The 24,787-nt window shown below is 39.5% G+C and overlaps 2 protein-coding genes across 5 annotated transcripts; one reads left to right on the top strand and one right to left on the bottom strand.

Annotated features, from left to right (window-relative positions):
- Positions 1-425: 425 nt before the first annotated feature.
- Positions 426-6,575, bottom strand: tbrg4 (transforming growth factor beta regulator 4). Of its 3 annotated transcripts, none has more exons than XM_038711576.1 (11): positions 6,471-6,575; positions 5,417-5,935; positions 4,942-5,262; positions 4,389-4,563; positions 3,666-3,823; positions 3,429-3,536; positions 3,192-3,336; positions 2,108-2,350; positions 1,802-1,913; positions 1,583-1,697; positions 426-983 (listed from the first exon to the last, which is right to left on the bottom strand). In XM_038711576.1, the coding sequence occupies exons 2-11, from the start codon at positions 5,840-5,842 to the stop codon at positions 882-884; spliced, it is 1,905 nt and encodes a 634-aa protein (XP_038567504.1). In that variant the 5' UTR covers positions 5,843-5,935; positions 6,471-6,575; the 3' UTR covers positions 426-881. The 3 variants fall into 3 exon arrangements, with proteins under 3 accessions (XP_038567504.1, XP_038567503.1, XP_038567502.1); XM_038711575.1 differs by having other exon boundaries at positions 847-983; positions 5,417-5,866; positions 6,471-6,527; XM_038711574.1 differs by having other exon boundaries at positions 847-983; positions 6,343-6,476.
- LOC119897685 (potassium-transporting ATPase alpha chain 1) lies at positions 1,203-22,317 on the top strand. 2 transcript variants are annotated; one of them, XM_038711573.1, is made up of 24 exons: positions 1,203-1,280; positions 12,527-12,679; positions 12,921-12,980; positions 13,175-13,378; positions 13,518-13,631; positions 13,818-13,949; positions 14,372-14,489; positions 14,604-14,872; positions 15,320-15,398; positions 15,665-15,784; positions 16,002-16,111; positions 16,286-16,420; positions 16,663-16,855; positions 17,191-17,366; positions 17,487-17,623; positions 17,826-17,976; positions 18,095-18,263; positions 19,123-19,277; positions 19,629-19,752; positions 20,072-20,217; positions 20,372-20,505; positions 21,430-21,531; positions 21,775-21,866; positions 21,977-22,317. In XM_038711573.1, the coding sequence occupies exons 1-24, from the start codon at positions 1,203-1,205 to the stop codon at positions 22,003-22,005; spliced, it is 3,180 nt and encodes a 1,059-aa protein (XP_038567501.1). In that variant the 3' UTR covers positions 22,006-22,317. The 2 variants fall into 2 exon arrangements, with proteins under 2 accessions (XP_038567501.1, XP_038567500.1); XM_038711572.1 differs by lacking the exon at positions 1,203-1,280 and adding an exon at positions 9,077-11,535 and having other exon boundaries at positions 12,575-12,679.
- Positions 22,318-24,787: the final 2,470 nt, after the last annotated feature.

Here is a 24,787-nt window from a genome sequence, read left to right as displayed (position 1 = left end):
CATTTCCTGTTATCTTATTTTCACCCTGGTTTTGTATTATACATTGGCTCCCTCTCAGTTTAACTTGTTTTCTCTCTTGACCCCACCCTGGCTTGCATTTGTCTTCTTGATTATGTCAGAGTGCTACTGATGGCCATCATGTTGTGTAAGCAGTTTCAGGTCCGCATCTAGTTGTTTGTTATCGAGGATGTGAGAAGATGCTAATAATAATGACGCGCTCAGTATTCCAGAGAGGTATGCCATTAGCTGTTAGATGTGAAATGAAGCATATTCTGTCTAAATAGCCCACCCAATACAATCTAATGCAATAAGCCCCTGACTGTACGCACCTGAAGAAAATATGCACATCACACGCTTGCACCCACATCCTGAACCTGAATCACAAAGTCAATCATGAGACTCATGAGAATTAAAAGACAAAACAGTTAAAAATGGCAATAAAATTTTTTATTCCATCACAAGATGACACACATTCACGGAGATAATTAAGTTATTCCACTCTATTCACATTCTGATAATATGCACTTTGTTTAGGCCAAAATTCAACAAGTCGCCCGGGTGCGTATGTTTTTGACATGTCACTCGCAGATGCAAAGACTAACTTGTTGATCCTATAATTTCTACAGAAGGACTTACTGTGGTGTTTATTTCTGTCTCTCTCAGGCTCCAAAACTCTTGCTTTTCATCACCATAGAAACAGGGAAAGCCCCACACGTTGCCAAGGGAACCAGAGTGAAAATATGATTTTTTTTCTGACAAAGTATGAGAGAGCTTTTCTGCAACGCTGCTCCGTTCGGAGTGTGAACGTGGGTGTACATGTGTATTCCGTCTGGTCCCATTTAATTGGGAAAGCTGATTTAGATGAGTCTGTAAATTTTGGTTCACTTGGCCATGTCCTCAGCCACAGCCTTTCCTATTTTATCCTTCAGGTACGCCAATTTCTGCCAGTCTGTCTTCAGCTCCAGCCACTCAAAGTATGGCACCTGAAAGAGGACAAAAAGGTTGAATTTGAAAACATTTTTAAAGAGCTAACGAGCAAGTACCTTCTAATTGCCAGTGTGTGCTTAAGAGAACACAATTGTAAAACTTTTACGGTTATTAATTTACAGACTGGTTTTCAGTTTCAGGTAGTTAAAACATCCTGCTGCACTGCAAATCTGAGAGGCAAGTGAAGTTACTATTGGCTGGGGAGATTGGCCTAGATGAGGCAGAGCTGCGGCTGGAGCTCTATTTATACCACAGACTGCAGCGGGTCCCACCTGACTCTCAGCTCTACTAAAGTATTAGGTCCATTGTTTGCATAGCCTTAGACCGTCAGATACATCAGGAGCAGCAATGCTCTGCCTCTGCTCATTCAAATATGACTCACTATCATAGCAAACACAACACAAAAGAAAATTCCTTTTGCAATTGGCTTTAGTGAGTGTGTAATACAAAACAAATCTGAAGAACAAACAGCTCAGTTCACCTTCTCTGCAGAGACGGAGAAAAATAACTTGATCACTTTTACTTTGAAGTAACAAAATCATGGTCACAAACACTGCTACAAAGATGGGTTATCCCATCTCCAGCCTCTCCCTACCTCCACTGTGATTAAGCCAGCCAACTGGAGATGTCGCTTCATCATGGTAAATCGTCCCAAAAGGTCTTTACTCTTTGAGCCAAAGTTTGGGAATTCCCAAGCCAAGAAAGCAAGCCTAAAAACAGAAAGCAAAATAACTTGAGATAGCTAGGGGAGAAGAAAAGCAAAAATAAATCTTTAACAACCCCCAAGCCCACATGATTCTCCTCTATGACTCACCACCGTGCCCCTACAGGTAAAGCCTGATCTCCTCCTCCACTGGGTATATGAGGGGCTTTCAGCATGGACATGTCAACTGGTTTGTTGTCACAATCCACTACCAGCTCCCCATCTGATGAGAGACAAACATGCCAGTTGTTAAAAAAAGAAGAAAGAAAAAAATAAGCTCTCTGACTCAATGACACACACTGATGTTGTAAATGTCGCTTTCAGTGTAAAAATCCTGTAAAATTCCAGTAGTGAAAGGAACAGACATTGTGACATTTGATCTCAATAGATTTATATGAGCTACGTAGGCCCCCTTACCAATAGTCCATCCATAGAGTGTGTCAACCCCAGTGCGAAGGGCCTCCGTCCTACCAGCCACCAAACTCTGTAAAGCCTCTCTTAAACTGCTCTGCAGGGGGGAGAGGGGGGAGCTGCTGATTGGGACAGTCAGGGCACTCAGAGAGGATGGAGTATCTGAGGAACCCGGATGCTCTAAGTGAAGAGTAGCAGCAATATGGAGGAGCTTCAGCTGATAGTTCTCCACCTGAGTTGGACTGCCCTCTACAGACAGAATGGACAACAGAAAGAGAGTGAGTGTTGTGAAGCCATTTGCATTGGTGCTTATCAAAACCAGTATGAGAATGTTTTATTAATCAATGCTATGCATCATGTCTGTGAGAAAATGTTATTTATGTGCCTGTCTAACCACAAATCTATTGGTGCTACACTGCCATCTACTGTGACAGAATGGTATTTTGGCAGTGAGCTCACAGAGCCTCAAGAGTCAACACAGCAGTTCTGGATGTTGAAAGATATGTAATGTATGATAACATGGGAATGCCTGTTAATGTTAATATACCAGCAAATTCAACCAAGCTGAATGAAACTGTAATGTCACTGTAGTCTTAATGGTTTGGTGAAAAAAGTGTTTCAGCATCGTAAATGTAAGATTAAAACAACTTCACATGTGACATTCTTTGGTTTAATTATATTCTGTCATTTTTTTTTCATAAATTTTTCTAATTAATCATTCAATGTAAATTAGATAAAATACAGAAAAGCTGCAAATCCTTAAATTTCAAAAGCTGGAGAGAGTGAAGATTTGCCAATTGTGTTTGATAAATGACGATATATTATGACCATTGTGCTCTGTTGTTTCTGTCTCAAGGAAAGTTAGGGTAGTCACTTGGAGGGGGGCATTCTTACCAGGAGCCTGAAGCACTTTCACCGGCTACTCCTAGGTTAAAGGAGCAGGTGCTTTACTCCAACGTTCCCCTGAACTGCTGACAGTGATGTATGTAGCAATAAGTGTGAGCTTAACTGCACTAATACAAAGCGTGTATCTGCATATTATAAATTCACTAGCTATAGAAGAATGAACACCCACAGCTCTGTGTCTTACCAGACAGTTTGGTAACGTGATTCTGTTGTGTGAGGGGGATGAGGTACTGGGGCTTGGCCTGCTGTAGCACACACAGAGACCAAACAACATCTGTCTGCAAGAAGGGCTCCAGGCCTGAGAGAGAGTCCTCCATCACAGAGTGAACCTTTACACAAAATGGCACATACAGAGAATTAAAAGGTAGCAAGTAGAAGCAACAACGTGCAGTCAACACACAGCCTGTAATATCATTAGTACCTTGCTATAGAACTCTTCTCCTTTGCTGGGCTGAAAGCCCAGTCGGGCAAATGTCATGAGCAGATTACAGAGCTGAAGAGTACTGTACTTCTGACTGTTTATGTAGTGCTGGTGACAAAATTGACAGAGAGAGTTACACAGTGAGTGAAAGAAAAACTTATTCAAATTATTGAGATTAGAGATTAAGCACTTCTCAAAATGAAGTGAGTTTAAGTTTGTCTTGGGTGTATGACTGACCTCAGCAAAGGCCTCAAAGAGAGGGATATGAAGCCATTTGAGGAAGCCCAGTGATTTAGCGCAGCGTGTGACATCAGCAGAGCTGAGCTCAGGGACTCTGGGTAACAACTCTGAGGCCATTCGCTGAAATACCTGAGAATGGTGGAAATTCAACTTCCCTATAAAAGGGCAAAGACAAAGTTGTTACTGTTGCATGATACAGTATGATATTGGGCAGACAGTGCCTTAATCTGTCGGTAGACATTAAGCTGTTTAGCCATGAGATTTTATGCCACTAGCCTAGCATAGATCTGAATTTTCAAGTTTATAAAATGGTATTATCTATAAAAAGATGCATGATGAAAATATTACAACAGATACTTGCAACAACAAACAACAGACCAGTTATGCTAACATTAAATCTTACATTTTCAGTGTTAAACATAACTAAATATAGTACCCACAGTCCCTTGGCTATGGTATTATATGTATTCACTGGTCCAAGTTGAAACACACCATAGCTTTCTCTCAACCAGCTCCTGCTTTGAACTTTATCTGCTGTCTGAATTCAAAAGGTAACACTTTAAGCCAATCCTTAAAACACGGACTGTATGTATCAGGTCAAGAAGGCAATATGAAGGTAAAAAATAAAATGACACTTAAGGCATGGATATACACTGTGTTAATTTGGCTTATGCGTGCCTTCAGTGTTACTGGGTATGTTACAGTCATAAGTGTTGTTACCGTATGCAAAAGCCATGTCCAGTAGCAGTTGAGTGGAGAGCTCTGATGACGGTTTCTGGAGAAGGTAGTAGGACAAAGCTCTGAGCAGCGGGACAGATCTGCGGCTCTGAGCTGCCAAAGACACACAGACTTTGCGGATCTCTTCTGCTGAAAAGCCCTCTGCAAGCTCCAAAGCCTGCAATAGACATAGATGGAAGGGTGGCACTCTGGTTTTGGATAAATTGTACCTTCATCCACTGGTGTTCCCCTACGTTTAGGGAAGATTCATGAAGTGCTGTTCATAGGTGTACAGTTTCTTCCAAGACATACAGTGGTCTCTGTTTTAACAGACTGGCCTCTCCAGACTTCAGATCTATTCTAGCCTGCATACTCATCAGCGACCTTATGACATTACATTAAAATTCCATCTCCAGGAGAAAATAGCTTTCCCCTGACAGCAATTCATATCCTAACTAACTGGTATAGTATACAGTTAGTTTAAGGTAATATTAAGATTGACATATTAAACTGAGCTGTTAACTCTACGTTAAATGGATATTTTGAACTCTGATACCTTGTCTTCAAGTCTGTCTATCAATGTAGGTGACAAGCGTTGTCGTCTGGACATCAGTGCGCTGACAGTTTTAGCATCAGCGATTTCAGTCCAGCGCAGTTCCAGCTGTTTTAATGCAGAATTTACTATTGTCACGTCCTGCTGTCCTTTCCTGCCTGCTCCCCAATCTGCCAGGTAGGCCAATTGCTTGTAGGTTAGCCTGCGGAGTCGCCACAGGACTTCAGTCTGGACAGAACTGAGTACTGAATCATTGGTGGGCACACCCATAATCCATAGAGTTCGCAAGACAGACACTAGAGTGCTGTTCCACACTGAAGACACCTGGGGAAAAAAACACACACACACACACACACACACACACACAAAAATGTGTCATCAATCCGAACAGGCAAGCACAAAGCCTTGGAAAAGATCATATCATGTCAGTCACTTTACATGATGACAGTACTAGTCCACCTGTATCTGGTTTCCTTACCTCCCGAGATACAGTACCCATCATATCCAGAAGCCTTGAATCTGTCATCAGTTCTGGTTGTTGTTCCTTAAACTTGCCCTTTGTCCTTAGCACCAACTGAGCCCACTTCATCAGGCTATTGGCAGCTTGATTACCATTTCCTCCATGCTCTGCCCAGGCAAGCAGGATGTCATCTGGCACTGCTGCCTTTTCCACCAACTCGTCCAGCTGGGTGCGAGTAGGCATGTTTGTAAAAGTGTCTTCCTTGGTAATTGTCCTTCCCTCACACATTAACCTTTCTGTCACCCATGGCCAGACCTGAGCCCTCTGCACCTCTGCAGGCCCAGCCACAGGCAGAGGCAGGCGGGCAGCAGCAGCTGGAGCTGAAGCCTGGGAGGAGGCCCTGCAGAGCAGACGGGCATATCTGCCCAAGAGGCGGCCGGCCATCGGGTCTGAGAGACAAGAGAGTGGCTACAGGTAGGAAAGGAGAGAAAAGGTTTCTCACAATTCAGCAGCCGGCGTCACCATCCCACATCCAACCTAATAGTGGCAGAGGAGTTCAGCAAGAAGTGTGATTAAAAGGAAAGGTTAACAGGTTATAGAAACATCTCAACAATGAGCCATACCTTCATTATCTCAATTTAATTTAGCAACAATTACATACTGTCAAATATTAAGTTAACCTTCATGCCAACCAAATGCTCCAGCACTGTTTCATTAGCTATTGCTTTTGGTTACCCAACAAGGGAACACTGGTTGTGTAACGTTAAGTCCACAACGCAGGAACTTTTCTGAGGTACACAATGATAACAACGTAGACAGGTTGAGATCAGCTAACGTTCTATGTGTCGTTGCATTTTTGACAGAAACGCCACATCCCGTAATGTAAAGGTAATGTCAATTGTGGATGTTTCTCCTGTCATGTAACGTTAACGTTAAATCCTGACCTTGTCGCGAGAAGGAAGAGACACCGGCAGTGCTTCACTCTGTCAACTATCATAAGTTTTAAAAACAAAGGCAGAATGCAGACAGATCTCATAGCACCATCAGCTACTATTATTGATCCACGACTTACCAGAAATGAACGATAACTTTGGTGAAATCTGTTCACATGGAGCTGTCAGAGGTAGTCGCAGGAAAATGACGTCGTGGGGCGGTATCACGTGACCCGCGGACGCAGAAGGTATTGGGCCAGAAATGTTCGACTCATTCCAAAGAATTTGCACTCCAAATATGTAAAGTCACAAATAAAATCTCTCCAGCAGACGTTCACATGTTGGGCAAAAAGCACTAAACGTTTAGCTACGTTTTTAAACCCTACCGGCAGTGCAGTACGTTTGCTTAATGTGTTAAACTTTAATTTAACCAGGAAAGGCTCATTGACACTGAGAGTCTCTATTGCAAGAGCCTCCTGCCCAAGATAGGCAAGTGGTTATATAAAATTTGCAAAATAAAATACAGATGTCATACAAAGCAAGAACAACTTTATTCACAATAACTGTGTTCAAAATCAACACACCGTTTCTTTTTAAATAAACATTTTATTACATTTTGTCCGGGTTGTGTCATCTTTAGGTGTCAGGGTCAGTCAATACGTTTTAAAAGTTTGGATATTAACATTACACTCATTTAAGAGTTTATTGGGTAAACCCAGCTAAAAATAACACTGCCTAATGTGAATGCAGTTTCTAATATTTTGTCTACCTTAAAGCTGGGGTAGACAATTTATTCCAGAAGCATTTTTTGTAATATATGTTGAAAATCTCTTTACATCCAGACAACAATAAATAAATTAATGCTCTGACACAATAATTAATAAAAAACACATCTTCTTGTTTCTAATTGCTTTGTATGCAATTATGTTGAGTACATGTCTGCACTGTTTGCATATTTGACCGTTTTATTAATAAAGCTTTGGGGGGAAAAGGAAAGGAAAGGATTCTTGTCTATAGCTGATGGTTTTGGTTTTACAGGGCCCAGTTCAGCACAAACAAAACATAGCAAAACGTTTATTTCAAATGAAATGGCAATGCCTTGAACACCTTGTTGTGTACACAAAAGCGCACTGCACTTGACTGCCTTTTTAATTTGGCAGTGTTAATATACATATCGCTGCCGATTGGGTAACACCTCTCACACTCACCAAACAAGAGTAGTACCTCAAAAAAACCTATTGCACAGCTTATGGAGGAAACATGTCTTTCAACCTGGAAACCATAGCAAACCGGTGCAAAACGTTTTGAGATTGAACTTGCCCCAGATTTCACAGTAACTATCCTTCTCTGATCATTTAGTTCCATCACAGGACATCATGGCCTGATTAAATTATTAGGGGCCTTGGGACAAAAATTGCTGCTGGCAAGAAAGACACAACTTGTTTTTGATATTGTTTTACTTTTTGCAGGATAGAACGCTGGGACAAATGATTTGTGTGACTAAGGCTGCCTTCTCATGTTAATTAGTAAGTGAAAATATCAACAGAATAGTTGTACAACTTCCTCCTACAAGTTTCTCTCATTTTCTGTTTTTCTCCACTGCTTTTCTGTCATCCTACTCCAGTCTTGTTCCTCTTTGCAGAAGGCTGTGTTTTTATTACTCTAACAATGGTTCTCAGTCCCATACCACAGCCATGATGTACAGGTGTTAATTGCATCAACATCGCAAATTAGTACAGAATTTAGAACCACAGCTCATACAGTGAACCCCAAACAAGTTTATTGTAGATATTACTCAACCTGTTTGGTATGGAGAACAAAGAAAACTTTGTTTCAGTAACATTCAGACACATTACATGTAAGCCAACAACTATGGTAGTGGTCATTTTGCAATGTCAACATTCTTTAGAAATTTTATGTCTTTATAATAATAAGCCAACAGCAAGATAGACATATTAGTCTACATACCTGTCTAGGAGGAATAGGGCCAATTCAGGAGTGGTTTTGAATCCTTTCAAATCCCACAATTCTGTTGAATGACCAACTAAGGTTGACTCTTCCTTTATCGCTTTACTGATCCTGCCCCAGTATCAGCCATAACCATAAAATACAACATCAAAAATAAAATTTCTTTAAAGAAAAATCTTCTCCTGTTTCCTTTTAACTGGCTATGTACCACTTCGGTCTATGTGCCATAAAACATTTTGTCTGATTTCGTATTGAATAGGACCAGGTGACCCAGGCATTAAGAATAAATATATAGAAATAGCCAATCTTCTTGCTGATGGTCTCATTCACTTATGTTGTGTTGGTCATACAGAAGCATCAGTATTAAACTGAGACATAACGAGTTAAAAAAAAGTCCTTGTAGTCCATTTAACAAAATCCACCAACTGAGCTTAAAATTAACAAGGTCTTAGAGGGTCACTCCGGCATTTTGGTATTGCACTTCCACGTAGTTGGGGGACTCACAAGAGACAGATTTTTTTTAAAAGAACGGTTGAAATCAAAGCAACACAAACTGAGATATCGAGATATACTAGTCCTCTTTATGGGTCAAGCTCCAGAAATGCTGGATCCTACATGATGGAAGTCAATGACGTCTTTCTTTCGACCTCTCTTAAGATTTCTTTTGTGGTGCATTAACACACCTAAAATTTTTAAATGCAAAATATTAATATTGTTTTTTATTTTTTTATTTTGATGAACTGACCCTGTAACATAGTGTGTGTATCTTTAGATATGTATCTTGGTCCCTCTATCCATGCTTGTCTCTCACTCTTTTGTTGCCTCATCATCTCTTCTACTCTCTCTCTCTCCTCACCTGTCCCCCCATTAATGTGTAATTAAAGCTGATAAAATTGGGCTGATAACATAACTTTGATTACAGAGCCAGTGTCACTCTACAGTATACTTTACAGCAAAGTACAATATTGACTCACTTAAACACAACTTATCTTACATGGATCTTATTTACCCAGCATGCAACATGTTCTGGGCAGGAACAGTTAAGGGACAGGGTGACCTTAGCTATGGTTTTACTTACTTCTTTTTAAATACAGGATAATAAATAATAATAAAATTATTATGGGATTCAAGTAATGCTTTTTAAAATTGAAGTTTGTTACCATGTAGTGGAGTGATTTACCTTAGTTATAGTAAGAAGGCTGTATGTGTTTTGGGTAGGATTGTTCTTATAGGCAATATTACTAATTAATTATATTTTATAATACATTCACTATCTGCAAGTGTATCTACAACAGTGCACCTTTTTTAACCTCTACAAGTGTAATGGTCATGAGAGGTTGTTAATATGTAGAGGGCATGGTAAAGAGAGCTTCTGACGCATGTCTGATATAATGACCCTCAACAGCCTAGCACAGGTTACTGCTGGCCTTGAATGCCACTGACTGTGTTCTTGATATTCTTCATCAACCACTTAGGTCTTATTTTTAATAAATGTTTGTACATAAAAAGTAAATAAATAAATACTGTGTCTCAGTTTCAGTATTGTTAACTGATCAGAGGAATGTTGACGGTGCTGGGACATTTTGTTTGAGTGTGACTAAGGCGGCCTAGTAAGTTAAAATATAATAGACTGTCGTACTGTTTTGCAACTTTTGAAGTTTCTTTCCTTTCTTTCTTCACTGCCTTCCTGTCATCCTACTCTACTACCTTTTTTGCAGAAGGCTGTGTTTTTATTACTCTAACAATGGTTCTCAGTGAAGTGCTACAGCCCTAAAATGTACAGGCGTTAATTGCATCAACCTTGCAAATTAGTACATAATTTAGAACCACAGCTCATACAGTAAACCCTGCACAAGTTTATTACTCAACCTGTACAGCACATCAAATTTAAAAATGTATGTGCTATAACCACACATAATAAAACATAGCGTTATGGGACTTGGTTCAAGTTTTGTAGGAGGGTGCTTTTTATGTGCTAGTAAAAAAATCATCTCTCTAGAATAGTAGTAGTAGTAACAGATGAGATTTTTTGTGAGTTAGGATGGTGGAAAACACCTGCTAGGCATCACACTCAGACTAAATGACAAATGAGGTGCACACACCTGCAGAGAGGAGTGTATTAATCACATGTGGTGGTAGTGTGGGGTAGAAGCTGTAGACAGATGAGGAGATGGGTGAAGACAGAAGGAAAGTGTGGTCATAGCCAGTCACTGTACCACTTAGCCTGAAGGAGAAGGAGGAGGAGGAAAACCAACTTCAGAGGACATGCTGACACCATTAACTTGCCTCTGTGGCTGATGCTATCTGGTATAGCCCTGCTGATTAGCCGGTATTGGCATCAGGTGTGACTGCTAATTAACTCCAGCTGCAGGCAATTTTCTCCTTAATTGTCTTCTTCCATTGTATTTGGCTTTGTGGTTCTGTAGGACATCCCTGGCGGCGCAGCTGTCAGGCTGTAGATTGTGCATGCAGGAGTTTGAGTTCTTCTGTCTCCTTGTGGCCCTACGATGGATTGGCGACCTGTCCAGGGTGTACCCCGCCTTTTGCCCGATGTCAGCTGGGATTGGCTTCAGCCCCCAGCGATCCTGTATGAAGGATAAGCAGTTGACGATGGATGGATGTCTTCTTGTGATTCTCAGTTCATGCTTACTACATCAAGGCAATAAATTCCTTTCAGACCTCCAGAATGGCTTGGTGGCCAATAGGAGGCTGTAGTTGTGTAGTGCTGCATTTGGTGTAATCTGATGCAGTGCAATGGCAGGAATGACTTTGATGTTAACCTTCACTGTTCCTCTGCTCTTTACTCCAGTCACTTTATCAGGATAAAGAACGTGCTGAGGGCAGATAAGAGATACCAGAGAAACACTGTGTGTGTGTGTGTGTGTGTGTGTGTGTGTGTGTGTGTGTGTGAGACCTGGCTAGGGGTGACATTGTTACTACCATTTTACGCAGGAAGTCGTATTAAAGTGCATGTGTGTTCAAAGGTGTTTATGCGCATGTGTATCTTAATAGGGGAGTTGTTGTGTATAAAAGGCTTTTCCAAAAAAATCTCTCCTGTTTCTGACCATTGTGTTTGTGTGTGCGTGTATGTGTGAGAGAGGGAGAAACAGGGTGTGTGTTGGGACTGGACCCTAACTTAAAGCCAAGATTTCGGGGGCGAAGAAGGATCGAGTGGTCTGGACCTCCATTGATTTAGGAGAGCAGTCCCCTATCACACCTGCAACCATGAGTAAACCGGTAGGAGAACCAGCTGATGACCATTCACGTTGTGTAGCATTGTTTGTGAAAGAAAGTATACAAGTATTTTCTAAATGTGGAAAAAGGGCCTTTTTAGTCACTGTAAGGTGTTGGGCTGCCAATACATTTGGGCACAGGTTTTAATTTGTCAGTGTCGTCTTACAAATACAAAGATATATTATCAGATATAAAACCAGACACACTACTGTAAAAATAAAAAAAGGTTAATTAGTATCATCCATTAATTTTAGCCTCCTAGCACTGGCTACCTGTGAGGTTCTGTATGATTAAAAAGATGAAACTATATAAGCTACACTGGAGGTGTCTCAAGAAATTATATTAGCACTTCAAGACACTGTTGGGCTTTTAAATAGGAAAACATTTTCACAACCCTATTATTACTTGTTTATCTTTTTTCATGCTATACTCAGTCTCTCTATCTCTCTCGATATATAGATATATAAAAGTATGTGTGTCTCTGTGTTTTAAAAAAAGTTCTTTTCAATCAGTTACAGAATGGCATTCAATAAATTCCAGTGAATCATTCAACAAACCCAGTCTGTAAATTAAGTTCCTATTGATAGATTTTATATTTAGTATACTTTATAATGTACTGTATATAATACTGTTTCAATTTTGTATTATCTAATTGAAACAGATGGAATATTACAAATATCTACAGCTACCAAACTTCCACTTTGAAAATGGTGTCAGTACATCTAAATAAAATGCAGTCATATGCTTCATAAGTTATTTCAGAATGCATTTGTTTTCTTTGACTGGCATGGATATAATGTACTCCAATCTGTGATGTGTCGAGATTTGTTTATTTACCACAAACCAAATGTGTCTGCAGATTAGTTTCATAAGTTAGCTGGTACATATTTTAATTTCACATATAATGCACAGTCCCCATGAAGAGCATACAGCAGGCGTAGGGCGGAAAAAATACATTTAGTATCCACATTAAGAATGTCAAGCTACTAGACAGATAGATTTCCTACATAAATGTGTAAATGTTTTGCCAATATTTTGCCAGGACACATACGACATGTTTGAGATGGATGGAGAGATGGACAAGAAGAAGAAGAAGAAGATGAAGAAGAAGGAGAAACTGGAGGGCATGAAGAAAGAAATGGATATAGTAAGTAAAGAGTTCAAAAAATAGTAGGGCAGGTAGACATTGTCGTAGTGAGACGTGTTATATATGTCAGTTTAAATTCATTGTGCTGTAAAGACCTACTTGTGATTTACAGATTATACTACAGAAACCTCAGACTTTTTATTCCAGCTACTGTCCACTTAGAACCACCAAGTTTCAACCAACCAGCTATGACTAAATCGCCTTGTTCTGAATCAGTGTTGTGATCTGTCTCCTCCTGCAGGACGACCACGAGATTACAATTGAAGAACTAGAAATGAGGTACAACACTAGTGTTACCAAGGTGAGACATTTCTTTCTTTAACATTTTTCTTGTTTTTTTCACTTAATTTGTCTTATAGATTAATTGTATTAATTTATTTCCTTTTCTCTTTACCCATAACAATTTCCCACTTCTGTGTGGGTCCTTTAGGTTCCAAGACAATGCTATTTCCATACTCACTTGTTTCATCTGTTTTATTTGCTCTCCATCCACAGGGTTTGACCACTGCCTATGCTAATCAGATCTTGGAGAGAGACGGTCCCAATGAACTGAAGCCTCCTAAAGGAACTCCAGAGTATGTGAAGTTTGCCAGGCAGCTGGCTGGAGGGCTGCAGTGTCTGATGTGGGTTGCAGCCTGCATCTGCTTCATCGCCTTTGGAATTGAACTTGCGAGGGGGAACCTCACCAGCTTTGACAATGTGAGTTATATTTCCTGCCCCTCTGAGCAGGAGGTGATCAGAGAGGGTCAGAGACCAAGAACAGAGAAAAGAGACAGCAATATGAAACAGTCATAGTTAGCTACCTGTTTTTATGGTTATATCTTCTTTCTCACTTCAGCTGTACTTGGCTATCACCCTAATTGCTGTTGTCGTGGTTACTGGCTGCTTTGGCTACTACCAAGAATTCAAGAGTACCAACATCATTGCGAGCTTCAAGAATTTAGTGCCACAGGTAAGTTTCACATGCCCAATCAGCACATTGTTGGAATGTAATATAAATGGCTTCTCTATCATTATATCTCTTTTCGGTCTATTTCCTTTTTCCTTGTCTGTCGCTCTCTTGTTTCCCTCTGTGTCTTCCTTTATGTGTTCACCTCCTTTCATCTTTGTTAATCATACTCCCGACCTTCAAAAATAGCAAGCCGTTGTGATACGTGATGGCCAGAAAAACCAGATCAACGCCAACCAATTGGTGGTGGGGGATTTGGTGGAGATCAAAGGAGGAGACCGAGTCCCTGCTGACATTCGTATCATCAGTCAGAGCTGCAAGGTAGATCACATATTCAGCATATACTGTATATTCAAGCTTGCATACAGACAAAGACAGATATAATGCTTGTTTAAACTGAACGTGTCATGCTGTAAGCTTACAATCAGATTTTTTTAAATTATTGGTTACTCATAGAATCAGAGTTCACCAACACCAGAATTTAATGCCAAAGTGTCCACATTTTATCAAAGTTGCCCTACTGATAACCAAAAAAACATTGTTCAACTTATGTGTAATGTACTCAGTATTTTTGTGAGAGTTTTGTGAGATTTAACTGCACATGAGACCAGTTAGTTTTAATGTTCAAATACCCAGAAGAAAAAGAATAAACCCTTTAAATTGTTATATTTGAGAGGGAGATGTTGCCCAATCCTCCCTTCCCTTGCGGACAGGACCTTTTGTGAATATACTTTGTGTACCAGGTGGACAACTCATCGTTGACAGGAGAGTCTGAACCCCAAACCAGGAGTCCAGAATGCACTCATGAGAATCCACTGGAGACCAGAAACATTGCTTTCTTCTCTACAACCTGTCTGGAAGGTGCAGTAATTTATGAATCTATGTTTTATATCTTAAATTATGTATCTTATATCATCTATAAGTGTCTTATTTAAGCATTTGCTTGTTTATTTATCATTTTCGTGTCCTCTCCAGGTGTTGCTACTGGTGTGATCATTAACACGGGTGATCGTACCATCATCGGTCGGATTGCCACCTTGGCAAGTGGCGTTGGCAATGAGAAGACACCCATTGCCATAGAAATTGAGCATTTTGTTGACATCATTGCTGGTCTTGCAATCTTTTTCGGCTTTACCTTCTTTGTGGTTGCCATGTTCATCGGATATGCCTTCCTGGAAGCTATGATATTCTTCATGGCTATCGTGGTGGCTTATGTGCCAGAGGGGCTGCTTGCTACAGTTACTGTGAGTTACTGCAACACATGTGAACTTCTATAACATCATTGTTTATGGTTTCCATTATGTCCAAATTGGACTATATGAATGATTAATTTGGATGATAGCACCACTGAAAAATCATTCTCTGTATTAGTAATAATGTGTATTAGTTATTTCATTATACGTGCTGCAGACTAGACAGATTTAAGATGTCTGTGAAGATTCTCAGTCATCCAGGTCATAGTTATCCAACGAAGGTTAAAGTCAAGGGCAACTGGACTTGGTTGAAGATACTGGAAGACTTTCTACCAGTCCGTCAGAACTGAAGAAGTCCATTGGATGAAGGACAAAACGTCTTCCAGTATCTTCAACCAAGTCCAGTTGCCCTTGACTTTAACCTTCGTTGGATAGACAGATTTAACTTTGCTCTGTAGTAACCTGTCAGTCTGTAACAGCCTGTGTCTCTGTTAACAGGTATGTCTGTCTCTGACTGCTAAACGACTTGCCAGGAAGAACTGTGTTGTGAAGAACCTGGAGGCTGTGGAGACATTGGGTTAGTATGCCTGAATAAGTATGGAAAGCTGAGAGTGATCATTTTGTTTCTGTTCAGGTAATTTAGTTAAATTTAAGTTGAAATGTGTAGAATAAAATCGCTTTAGGTTTAACCACTTCATCAGCTTCAACAACACCTCACCTAATACAGCATAATGACACACATATTATATAAAAGTATATCTTATAAAGATTTCACTTGATATGGTCCATATTAAGCTCTTGTCTGTACAGTATATGTGTGTAACCTGAGCTGTGTGTGTTTAGGGTCCACTTCAGTGATCTGTTCTGATAAGACTGGTACCCTGACCCAGAACAGGATGACTGTGGCTCACCTTTGGTTCGACAACCAGATCCACGCTGCAGATACCACTGAAGATCAATCAGGTAAACACATGGGGAAAAAAATGTTTTTTATTCAAAACATTTACATTTAAAATGAATCAGTACTGTTGTTATGAGCAATGTTTTAGAAAAATAATGCAAGCCATAGTAAGCTAACATGTGGGTTTCTATTTCCATTATTATGTGTATTTGAAAGGTGGATTAATGTTATTTTACATTTGCGTAATCTTTGATTATCATGTGATTGTGTGGTTTTCAGGCCACAGTTTTGACCAGTCATCAGAAACATGGCGTTCACTAGCGAGAGTGGCTTCCCTGTGTAACAGAGCTACATTCAAACCTGATCAGGAAGGTGTACCTATTCCTAAGGTACAAGTTTATGGTTTTAAGGCATGTGGTGTCACACTGAGCCAACAAAATGCAACATCTACGTTATGTTATTTATTTGTTTTAAGAAGCCGGTTTCCCCCTTTTCTATATTATTATGAAAAAATATTTGTTCCTTTTGTCTCTTTGTTATCTCACTTTTACCATTTCACACAGAGGATCGTGGTGGGAGATGCGTCAGAGACGGCTCTGCTAAAGTTCACAGAGCTCACTGTAGGGAACATCATGGACTACCGTAATCGCTTCAAGAAAGTGGTGGAAGTGCCCTTCAACTCTACCAACAAGTTCCAGGTGAGAGCAGGAAGCTGTGTTGTCAATAGGCTTCTTATCATCCTTGATCAAATACCACACTGTAAACCATAAAAATAGTGAGCAAAATATGTATTTTTTCATATTTAAAGCTATCATCTGGAGTTTCCTACTTTGATACTGGGATAATCCTGTGATTCACGGTGAATCTAAGAGCACAGATTTAGAAGCTGAATAAATGTCCAGATTTATTCAGCTTCTATCAACCACCTCTCTCCCTCCAGCTATCTATCCATGAACTGGAGGATCCTCTGGACCTACGCTACCTGTTGGTGATGAAGGGAGCGCCGGAACGCATCTTAGAGCGCTGCTCCACCATTTTGATAAAAGGCCAGGAGTTGCCTCTGGATGAGCAGTGGAGCGAGGCCTTTCAGACAGCCTATATGGACCTGGGAGGACTGGGAGAGAGAGTATTGGGTTAGAGAGGACTTCTTATGACCCTGATGTGACCTAATCATGTGGCTTGCTATACTGAAAATGGTTTTACTAAAACTGTCAGTTCCCTTTTGCTTACAGTATACTGAAAAAAAAAACTAAAATGTGAAGTTGTTGCACACAAATGCTTTTGGCATGTGGAACTCCAAAGTTTTTGTCACTCAATGCACAATCAGTTGTATTTCTGCCATTTAGATTTGTAACTTATATCAAATTCCAGTAGTACATAGACGCCTTTTGTGATACACAATATGACATTTCTACTAGTTGTAGGTTTTTTTTTTAACTACTCTGCTGTTTCCTTTTTCCCCTCTTAGGTTTCTGCCATCTCTATCTGAATGAGAAAGAGTTTCCTCGTGGCTTTCGATTTGACAGTGAAGATATGAACTTCCCTACGTCAGGACTGTGCTTTGCCGGTCTCATCTCAATGATTGACCCCCCAAGAGCCACTGTACCTGATGCAGTGATGAAATGTCGTACTGCTGGTATCAGGGTGTGTTCATATTTCCCCACATTTTTTTGCAATGCAGAATTATACAAGAGACTGAGTATGTAATATGTAGAGTATGTAAATGTTACCCTGTCTCACAATATTTATATTTTGGAACTTCAGGTTGTCATGGTGACTGGGGACCATCCAATTACAGCAAGGGCAATAGCAGCTAATGTTGGTATCATCTCAGAAGGCAGTGAAACAGTGGAAGATATTGCCCAGAGGAAGCGCATACCTGTCGAACAAGTGAACAAAAGGTATTTGTGTCACTGCTGTCCACTTGAAACAATACTTATTTCCAAGATATATCAAAGAGCCATCTATCCATTGCAGTATAGTGTTTATTTCTTACTGTGTGACCTTGTATGACTAACTGTGTGATCATCATCTTGTAAAAATTCACAAGAGATTCACTGGACTGTTGTGAATCTGAATGCTTGCATGTGTCTTTGTTCACAGGGACGCCCGTGCTTGCGTGATCAGCGGAGGTCAGCTGAAAGACATGAGCAGCGACGAGTTAGATGACGCGCTACGGAACCATCCTGAGATGGTGTTTGCAAGAACATCCCCTCAGCAGAAATTGATCATTGTGGAGAGTTGTCAACGTCTGGTAAATACACACAGTTTGCGTGTATTCATATCCAAGCGTGTATGATCAGTTAACATTTTGAATGTTAACATTTTCAGGTTCGTGTCAGATGTTTTCATTTTTTCAACCCTTCCCCAAGGGCTCTATCGTTGCTGTGACAGGTGATGGTGTGAACGACTCTCCGGCTCTTAAGAAGGCTGATATCGGTGTCGCTATGGGGATTGCCGGGTCAGATGCTGCCAAGAACGCTGCAGACATGATCCTGTTGGACGACAACTTTGCTTCTATTGTCACTGGAGTGGAGCAGGGTGAGACTTAGAGAAGAAGAAATTCTGTGTGTTTTGACAAAACAATGTTAACTTTAGGGTCTGGCTCACTTGTCATCACTTCCACTAAATATCTTCGTTCACATGGTAACAGGTGGTCATACATGGGGGGAGATCATTGCCTCTATTTCAAGAATGTTTGTGTTCTCTCTATTCTGTCTTTGTTATTTAAAATATTGGCAATATTGGCGATCTCTATGGTTACCTTTTCCAGTAAAATGAAAAGTGAAACAATTCTAGTTTCTGTCTGTGAAGACCTGGTCACCTAGGTCATAGTTATCAAAGAAAGGTTAAATCAAGGATAACTGGACTTGGTTGAAGATACTTAAAGATCATCCAAGAGGCTTCTTTAGTTATAACTGACTGGCAGGGAGCCTTAGCTAACTAATCTTAACCTCTGTGGGGTCGTTATCAAGGGGATGGATACCACTTGGTTTGTTAGAGCTCCTGGCTGTTGTAACAACAGCCATTACGGCTATTAGAGTGACCAGAGGCCGAGTCTGAACGACTGTCTTTGACATTGTCACTTGGGAAGGGATGAAAGGACTCTACTCTTCTCTACTCTGGTGTAAATGGCTTCTTTCAATCCTTTTCAGAATATGAACATTGTGGTCCTGGAAAGAGTGACGCTTTTTCGTCAAATGTAAACAACAAGTATCTTCAACCAAGTCCAGTTGCCCTTGATTTAACCTTCCTCGGATTTCTAGGTTTTAAAATAATAAAATCTAAACTTTGAAAGGATGTAACATGTTTTTGAATAACTGCTATACCCAGTATTTACTGACCAATGAACAGTTTGTAAATTTACATAGAGTATATTGAGCTGTGTATGTGTGTGTAGGTCGTCTTATCTTTGACAACCTGAAGAAGTCTATTGCCTACACACTAACCAAGAACATTCCTGAGCTGACTCCATATCTGATCTACATCACTGTCAGCGTGCCTCTTCCTCTGGGCTGCATCACTATTCTCTTCATCGAACTGGCCACTGACATTGTGAGTAATTATGTCATTAGTACCAGTTCAGCAAGAAAGCAAATTACTTATAAAGGTATTTAGGCAATGTATTCATTTTTACAGAATTAACATGACCAGCTAAAGATAATGAAAGGAGAGACCATCTGCTGAAAGCAAATTACTTTTTATGGTCATTACACTGGCTATTTAGTTTCATCAAAGATGATGACTGTGTCTAAAATATTATGACACGTGCACAATTTTGAATCACCAGCCTTAACAGCGGGTGATTTGATGACATGAAGAGTAAATTAGCTGCATTTTCCTCACTCCCTTATCTGCTGTGCAGTGTGTGTATATATGGTTTGTTTATTCCTGTCTCTTCTGTAGTTCCCCTCCGTCTCTCTAGCTTACGAGAAAGCAGAGAGTGACATCATGCATCTGAAGCCCAGGAACCCTCGTCGTCATCGTCTGGTAAACGAAGCCCTGGCTGTATACTCGTACTTCCAGATAGGTGAGACTGTGTGTGTCTGTGCTATATGACAAAACATGCATACTGTATATTACTACTGTACTAACCTTATTAACATTGAATAAATACTTCATAGACAAAATAGAATAGCATATAAGCGAATGTGTCTCAACTACATGCATAGCCTTTGTTAGACACATTAAAGCAGATAAGACAATAACAGGGTACACTAAGAATCCCTCTGGAGGAGCCACTGCCCCATATGCTGTCTAAATGGTGTCACTCGGCCACTGAGCTAGATTTATGCACTCCTTAAATAGTATTGGCCCGTTTTATTTCTTCTTTCTTTTCTTCGTTTTAGGAGCCATCCAGTCTTTTGCAGGATTTACAGATTATTTCACAGCCATGGCCCAGGAGGGCTGGTTTCCCCTCCTGTGTGTCGGCCTGCGTTCTCAGTGGGAGGATGTTCATCTTCAAGATTTACAGGACAGCTATGGACAAGAATGGGTTGGCATACACTTGAGATCCTACTTTTGGGCAATTTTCAAATTGTGGACACAAGAATGTCTAATTTCTGTTTCCTGTGTGAAGGGAATATTTGCATTTGATCAGCATATATAACCAAATAACTCCCCCTATATGTCCTCTCCTCTGCTTACAGACCTTCAGTCAGAGGTTGTACCAGGAGTATACGTGCTACACTGTATTTTTTGTCAGTATAGAGATCTGTCAGATCTCAGATGTGCTGATCAGGAAAACTCGACGTCTCTCTGTGTTCCAGCAAGGCTTCTTCAGGTCAGTAAACACACATCCCTAACAGGAATTGCTCGGCGTAACAATTAATATCTTAAGCTTTAGCATTAATGTTTACAGGGTTATTTCTGTGTCTGTATCATGTGAACATGATTAACTTATGCTACATTTACACAATTATTAGTATAAAGAGAAAAAAAACTGTAATTATTTCAACTCGAGAGGGTTCACGCATTATTCAAAGATTTTGCTAGTCTTGTAGTCACATCATAGAAATTAACTAAACTAATTAAATTAACTACTTCTACTGTTAAGTATATGGAACAGTTTGTAAAACAAGTGGAACCTGATACAAACAAACTGTGTAATGCTTCTTTCATTGAGCAGGTTATTCTTGGTAGTCAAACCAAGTGCTTTAAATACTTTATTTTCTGATTTATAAATAGTTTAAAATATTTAAGTATAAGTATATATGGGAAATTGCATTTGTGTTACAATTGTAAACAAAGGCATCAAGTATTTTCTTATGTTCTTGTCAATGCATTTTATATGGAAACAATTAATGCAGAAATAATCCACTTCTGATAGTAACAAAATCCAAGCTGACAGAGTGTTAAAGCAAAAGGCAGTCCAGTATGGGAGCACAAACAGGAGACACAGACCAGGGAAATCAGGGAACACACACACGGACAGACATGTAATAACAAGGATACAAATCAGGCAAACTGGACACAAGACTAGACATGAACAGTAGACGCAGACAAACTTGAAAACATGACAGGGAACAGACAGGAACCAGGATCAAAAGAGTGAGCACAACAGAACAGACAGAACATAATCAAAATAAACAACAAAACCAGCAGAGAATGGAAAACACTCAGTCACAGACCAAAATAATTACAAATACAGACCTAACCAGAGTAGGATTATGACAGTTTGGTTATTTGTGTGTTTATTTGTGTGCAGGAACCGTGTACTGGTTACTGCCATAGTCTTCCAGCTGTGCCTGGGTAATCTGCTTTGTTACTGCCCTGGAATGCCCAATATCTTCAATTTTATGCCAATCAGGTAAAAGCACACAGAGGCTCATTCACATGGTCACTATCTGAAATAAAGCTCGGACTGGATTACAAAGAAAATGTGGTGTCTATATTCTGAGGACACAAAAATTTTTTATTGGAACATCACAAATATGGAACCCATAGGTAGAAAGTTATTTTTCTACTACACTCACAGTTTCTTCCATGTTTGATTGTTAAAAAAAAAGCTGTAGCCTGTGGTCTAATTTTACATGTTGCATTTTCTCTCCAGAGTCCAGTGGTGGTTTGTTCCTGTTCCATATGGTATTTTAATCTTTGTCTATGACGAGATCAGGAAGTTAGGAGTCAGACGGTATCCAGGAAGTAAGATATGATTATCATACCTTCTCACCTTTTACCATCCATTTGTTTATCATCATTAACATCTACACATCTATTCAGTATTCGTTAATTTATGGTTTGTAAACTCTCAGGTTGGTGGGATCAGGAATTATACTACTAAGACCAGAGAAGCTCTTTCATTCATCCATCTGTCCATATGCATGAAAGCACCACTCAAACAGAATGCGGCAAACCCAGAGGACCTTACCCAATTCACCCTACATCTATATTACTTTGAGCTCTATGTATTTATAGCTTTCAATTTTAACATTATATTAATAAAGAGTCTGCCTAAATCATTTAACAAAGGAAATAGGTACTAATCACTAAAAGTCATAAATTAATAATTCACAAAGATTTGTTGTTTCAACTGTGACTGAGTTGTATTTGTACTAATAAAGAATTTTTCAGACTGATGACCTAAAATCAATAACAAAAGTAGAAGTAACTTTGTATTCTGTGTGTGTGTGTGTGTGTGTGTGTGTGTGTGTGTGTGTGTGTGTGTGTGTGTGTGTGTGTGTGTGTGTGTGTGTGTGTGTGTGTGTGTATACATACAGAGGTGGAAAGAGTACTAAAATATTGTACTTAAGTAAAAGTACTGTTACATTGATGAATTTTTACTTAAGTACAAGTAAAGTTACTTTTATAAAAATTTACTCAGAGTAAAAGTTACTTACAATGTAAACCCAAATAAGTTCAGAATACTCAAAATATTTGTGGAAACTGATTACCTCAAACTTTAAATAGTGGTAATATTTTTGAGTAAACCTTAACTTGAATATAATAAATAAAATAAAAACTTTAATTTCTGCATACAAAATTTTATTGATTCACTGATGATTATTAAAATTAAATTCCAGTAATTCTTTACTCAGTAAATGTAATTCTGCACAACTTAAACCTTAAATAGTCATTTCTACATTTAACAGATGCAAAATAACGCACATCTTGCATAAAGCTGAATAGACAAAGTAAGTTACTGCTTGATCAGATAATTAACCAGCAACAATTTTGATAATCAATTTATTTTCATTCTTTTTTGCAATCATGTTGAACATTCTCTATTTCCAGATTTTTAATGAGATTTTTTGGTGTTAAGTAACAACTTGAATCTCTTGAGCTAAATAAAAGTTTCTTTTACTACTTACTTTACTATGTTTTGTTTCAAATACGTTGCTAGAGACTGGTTTTAAGCCCTAAGATCAGTTTTTCCATCCAAGACCCGATAAGGTTGCACTTCCCCATAGCTGAAGAATAAATCCATTGTATATCAGTGGTAAAATCCGAAAGAGACTTGCGGCAAAAACACAAAAGCTGCCTCTTGGTCTTTGTAGTCGTAACACAGCGAATTATATTTGGACCGATTTGAACTACCAACAGAAAGAACTACACCACCACGGGAGGAAAAAACATTCTCGAGCGCTGCGGGGACATTTCAATGAGCATTAGAGGTAGCGTTACATGGACGTTGGAAATAAATACCCGTTTCAAATTATTTAAGACCTAGAACACAAACTTCAGCGAATGTAAGTCTTTTTAAGGCCTTAATTGAAATTTTTGAAATTTAAGACTTTTTTTAGACTTAAGACCCCACGGAAACCCTGCAGGACGTCTACTTGACAGGTGCTGTTACCAGAGCAGCTCCTTTAATCTTTGATTGTCCGAGTGACAGAAAGTGACGATGAAAGTGATTTTCCTCTGAGAGGAGGAAAATATTCTGGCAGTAAAAGTACAGTGTCGGTGTGTCAAGTAATAAATGATGCAGCTTCTCCATACCAACAAGTCTGATCCCAAACGGCTGGAGAAGTGAAGCAGGTTGACAAACATCTCCCATTCAGACTGGAAGCTAAGCAGGAAGCTAACAGAACGTCTTTTAGTTAAATTCATAGAAAGTAACGAGCAGCTGTATTTTATTCCAGCCTACCTGTCCAGCTGAGAGAAAAGAGGTGTTCAGCTCAGTCCTGAACGCAGACTGAACTTCCATGGGGTACCATATTTGGGTCACACACAAGGTAGTCCCACCCTAAGGCCTCACCTGCTTTCTGTTCTATTTTCCTCTAAATGGGACCATCATTTACTAAATGAACATCATGCTGTGTTGAAGAGCGACTGAGGCCATAAACTCATTACTACAAAAAAAAAAACTATCCTTTCATCTCTTTAAACCTGTCAGCTGCTGGAAGAGGCATTCGAGTTGGTTTCCCGTAGTACATTTCATTACATTACATTAACATTTCATAATACTTGTCGCTGATATTGACATTTCTGTGAGTACACATTGCAGGTTTTGAAGACATCAGTCATCCGCTAGCAGGTTCACTACCACGGGGGGTCAGACGGCATCTCATGTGTACTTTGTGTTGTTCCTAGATTAAAAAAATCAACAACAAAAAAAATTGATCAAAATAATTATTATATAAATATTTTTTACAGCACATAAAGTGTAACAGTTCTACCAATGTAATTCTAAAATAATAACAATATTGATAGCAAGAACAACAAATCCATCCATCTGCAACTACCTAAAGACAAATCAAATTTACACAAACGCAGTGACTCAAACAATGGGTGAGAAATAGAAGCTAACTATAACCTTAAACATGACAATAGAAGAGATTTAGGAGCCAGTGCAGTAGGGCTGGACCCAAATATCTGACTATTCTTCCATTGGGTTGGTATTCAGCTTTCAGTTTTGGGATGTGGAGATTCGCACAAGCACTTACAGTTCTGTCCCGCAAAACGCTGCACACACACCAACTGGGACCGCTGTATCATACAGCGACAGACACATACAGGCTATCTGTCTGCTTTCAACTTTCATTGTCAGACGTATGTTTTTCTGTCCAAAAAACACAGTGCGCATTTTGAACTTTTTCACCCACGATCCTGTGTTAACAACCGCA

Source organism: Micropterus salmoides, unplaced genomic scaffold, assembly GCF_014851395.1.
Source record: "Micropterus salmoides isolate LMB-PRFRI ecotype aquatic unplaced genomic scaffold, ASM1485139v1 Ms_hic_scaffold_11, whole genome shotgun sequence".
NCBI lineage: Eukaryota > Metazoa > Chordata > Actinopteri > Centrarchiformes > Centrarchidae > Micropterus > Micropterus salmoides.
This window is presented reverse-complemented; position numbering and strand designations above follow the sequence as displayed.